General features: G+C 71.8%; 1 protein-coding gene across 4 annotated transcripts in view; it reads right to left on the reverse strand.

Annotated features, from left to right (window-relative positions):
* Positions 1–279: 279 nt before the first annotated feature.
* The window catches only part of BTBD19 (BTB domain containing 19), a 3,564-nt gene continuing 303 nt past the window's right edge, over positions 280–3,540 (reverse strand). The window contains exons 2-8 of one of the 4 annotated variants that reach the window (XM_019501410.1): positions 2,957–3,158; positions 2,510–2,563; positions 1,563–1,622; positions 1,293–1,361; positions 1,039–1,170; positions 691–816; positions 280–468 (exon numbers count right to left, since the gene is read on the reverse strand). In XM_019501410.1, the coding sequence (XP_019356955.1) occupies positions 334–468; positions 691–816; positions 1,039–1,170; positions 1,293–1,361; positions 1,563–1,622; positions 2,510–2,563; positions 2,957–3,158 (778 nt within the window). In that variant the 3' untranslated portion in view covers positions 280–333. Of the gene's footprint in view, positions 820–1,038; positions 1,171–1,292; positions 1,362–1,562; positions 1,623–2,509; positions 2,564–2,956; positions 3,159–3,540 lie in introns of all 4 variants that reach the window. The other 3 variants (XM_019501409.1, XM_019501408.1, XM_019501407.1) reach the window with 3 other exon arrangements.

The following is a 3,540-nucleotide window of genomic DNA, read 5'->3' on the forward strand; positions in this document are numbered from 1 at the left end:
CATCCCAGCCTCGCTGCACGTGGCTGGGTGTGCCAGGCCTCCCATGGCGCTGTTGCACCCCCAGGCACCAGCCGCACACAGCAGCCCCTGCTCCCCCCACGCCACAACCACCCCCGGCAGCCAGCCCGGCCCCCGCCCCTGCAAGCACAGGTCCCACACCGGTCCGAGCAAATGGGCTTTATTGAGCCATGGGCGCTGCGCCACCTCCATCGGGTGACGGGGCAGATGCAGCCCCGAGCCGGACCCCAGGCTGCTGTCGCTGAGGCCAGGCCCAGCCAGGCTGGCCCGTGGGGCTGAACCAGGGGGTCCCTGGCTGCAGGCTCCACGCCCGGGTCACCGGGACTGCAGGCCGAGGCGGGGGTGGTGCTCGCGGGGCCGTGTGCCGCGGCGGGGACGGCACAGCTGTGCCGGGGCCCCCCCATTGCCCTGCAGCGCATGGCAGCGCCAAGCCTCAGCCACGCTCTCCATCTGCCGGGCAAAGGATGGGGCTTAGCCATGGGGGGGTGCCCGGGGCCCACGAGCTCAGGGGAGCCCCCCCATGTGCCTCCCCTGGCCCCCAGCATGGCTCAGGAGGGCATCAGGGCACCCCCCGGGGGAGCCAGGCCTGAGGCCACAGTGATGGGCACAGAGGGATGGCGCCTGCCCGGGAAGCGTAGCTGGACACGGGGACGGATGGGGCAGGGGTCTCACCGGCAGCAGAGGGTCCCGCTGGTTCTGGCTCTCCAGCGCGGCCAGCTCGCCAGGGGCCAGCAGGGGCAGGCGCAGCTCCCGGGTCGGCCCATCCGCCACGGCTGCCACGGGGCACCCGAACACCGCCTGCTGGGAGCAAGGGCCGGGGGCTCAGAGCCGGGGGGCTGAGTCCTCCCCAGCAACGGAAGCACAGTGGGACGCGGGGGGTCAGAGCAGGGGGGTCCTCCCCAGCTCTGGGCGGGGAGTGCAGGCCGAGCGGCTTGGCGCAGGGTGGTGCTGCGGGGCACCGGCCCCCCCAGGTCAATCCTGTAGGCGTGAGCCTGGCCCCCGAGGTCGCCCCGCACTCACGGCGCTGACGCGGGCCCAGCCCCTCACGGCGGCGATGAGGTCGGTCTCATCGATGGTCAGACGGTCGCTGCGGAGCACCGGGACCAGCGCCGCCTCCGACAGCTCATGGAAGCCTCGCGTGCCCACCACGGCCTGCGGCGCCCACCGCCACGTCAGGGTGCCATGGGCCCGGGCCCCAGCCACGCTGAGAGCAGCCCCGGCCTCACCTGCCGCAGCCCCCTCGGCGTGCCCCGCGGAGCAGCCCCAGCGCCTACCTGGGTGTTGTCCTCGATGAAGGCCAAGCAGCGCTGCTGCAGATCCGCCTGCCCGCAGGTCACCCCCGCCTGCCGGGGGGGGCACAGTACAGTGGAAGTGGGGGCTGCAGCCCCCCCAGCCCTGCCGGTGCCCTTCACTCCCGACCCGCAGCCCCCCCCAAAGCCCTGCTGTGGGAAGCTGGTGGGATCAAGACCCCTCCCTCCCCACAGGCCGGCAGCTGGGGACCCCTGGCAGCCTGTGCCCGGCTGGGGGGGGCCGGGGGCACTCACCTGCAGGGCCTCGCAGGCCGTCTCCACGCTGAGCGTGCCCATCACAAACTCCACGCACAGCTGCGGGCACACATGGGCCACGCTGGGGGTTGCAGCCGGCAGGCACCTTCCCCCCCCCCGCCAGGCAAGGATGGGGGGGCACGGGGATGCCCTGGCACTGAAAGGGTTACAGCACAGGCCAGGGGGAGCCCAGGCGGGAAACACCCACCTCCCCGGGCCCCGCGCCAGGCCCAGAATAGCTGCGGGTGACGCATCTGGCACTGGGGTGGGGTTCCCCTGACACCAGGTCTCACCCCCGCAGTCACATGGCCCCGGTGACTGTTGCTAGGGAAGCCCACACACATGTCACCGCAGGGGGGGGCTGCGGGTTGGGAGGGGGGGCACCGGCAGCTAGCGTCACTGCCTTGGGCACTTGCCACGTGGCCTGGGCCCCATACTGCTGCCCAGGAAGGGAGATCCCCTTTCCAGGTGGGCGCAGGGCCCTGGTGTCACCATAGCCTTGGTAGGGAAACTGAGGCTGCCTCTGGGACTGAGCCCTGTGTCCCCACGTCCACATGGGCCCCCCCCGCGTGATGCCTACCCCCACCCAAGGAGGCTCCCCATGTGCTGGGCGCGCGTCAGGAAGTGACTGGGCCACGTCGGCATGACTCAGAGTCGAGCCGCGCGTGGGACCCAGGTGTCCTGGCAGCCGGCCCACGGCTCCGGGAGCCGGCGCTGAGCTCCCCGCAGCCCTGCATCCCCCAGGCAGTGCTAGAGCGGGTCAGCGGTGTGAGAGGGGAAACTGAGGCAGGGCAATGGGGGCTCGGAGGGGAGCTGGGGCTGGCAGCCAGGCGTGGCGGTATCCCCCCTTCCAGATGGAGACAGCCTAACCCTAACCCTAACCCTCCCCCAGTGTCCCATCGTGCTTTGCACTTGGCAGGCCGTGCCAGCCCCCGTGGCCCCGTTACCTGCCGCAGGTCGTCCAGCCCGTACTCCACGGACGAGGCCAGCACCTCCAGGGCCTGCGGGCAGAGACACCCCGTGACCCCCATGCAAGGGCCTGTGCCTGCAACCTCCAGCTCCCGGAGCCATCCCGGGCTCCCTGCCCCAGGCGGTGAGAGTGCAACCCCCTCCGCACCACAGGAAGGGCACCGCTGCCCCCCGCCCACCGCAGCCCCGTCCTGGAGACTCCCGCAGCTCCCCAGGGGCTTTCCCGGAAAAGCCCCGTCTGCCCAGAGCCGGGCGCCCAGGGCTGCCCCTGCCCGGGCCATCTGCATAGCCGAGCCCCCCCATCCCAAGGTGCTAGAGCCAGGCATGGGGGTCCTGCCAGCTGGCTGGCAGCAGCAGTAGGTTATTATCCCCCTCCCCGGCAAACAGGCTGGATTGTGCCCCGTGCCCGGCGCCGCGGCACTCACGGTGACGCTGGTGAGGTGCACACGGTTGGTGTACAGGAACTCAAGCACGGCCAGGAAGGCTTCGGGCTGGGCGCTGCTGAGGGCAATGGGGGCCGATGGGGGGCTGTCCAGGAGCCCCCGGAGCCCGGGGCAGCGGCAGGCGAGGATGCAGCGGTGGGCGAACACCTCGCGCCTCTCCCGGCCCACGAGGAAGGTCACGTCACTGCGGGGACATGGTGAGAGCCCCCTGCACCGTGGCGCAGAGGATCCCGAAGCCACAGGGCTGGCAGGGAGCTGCGGGGACCCCTGCCCGACGCAGGGTCGGCCCCAGACAAACCCTGTGTCCAAGCACTGAGCAACATGACGCAGCCCCAGGCATCGCCCCAGCCCCCCAGGCCCCTCCCTGGGCTCGCAGACTAGCCGAGGGGCTTTGGGAGCCAGCAAGCTCCGCGCTGGGTACGCCGAGGGGCCTGCAACCTGGGACTTGCGATGCCTGGGGTGGCTGTGCACATAGAGCCCTCGGCCCCGCATGCAGCCACCTCTGGGGTGCACCTGTGGCAGCCGCCTCTGGGGTGGGAACTGGGGGGTACTGGGCACTGGTGCGG

The sequence above is a fragment of the Gavialis gangeticus genome, unplaced genomic scaffold (assembly GCF_001723915.1).
Source record: "Gavialis gangeticus isolate Ggan-Ray unplaced genomic scaffold, GavGan_comp1, whole genome shotgun sequence".
Classification (NCBI taxonomy): Eukaryota; Metazoa; Chordata; order Crocodylia; family Gavialidae; genus Gavialis; species Gavialis gangeticus.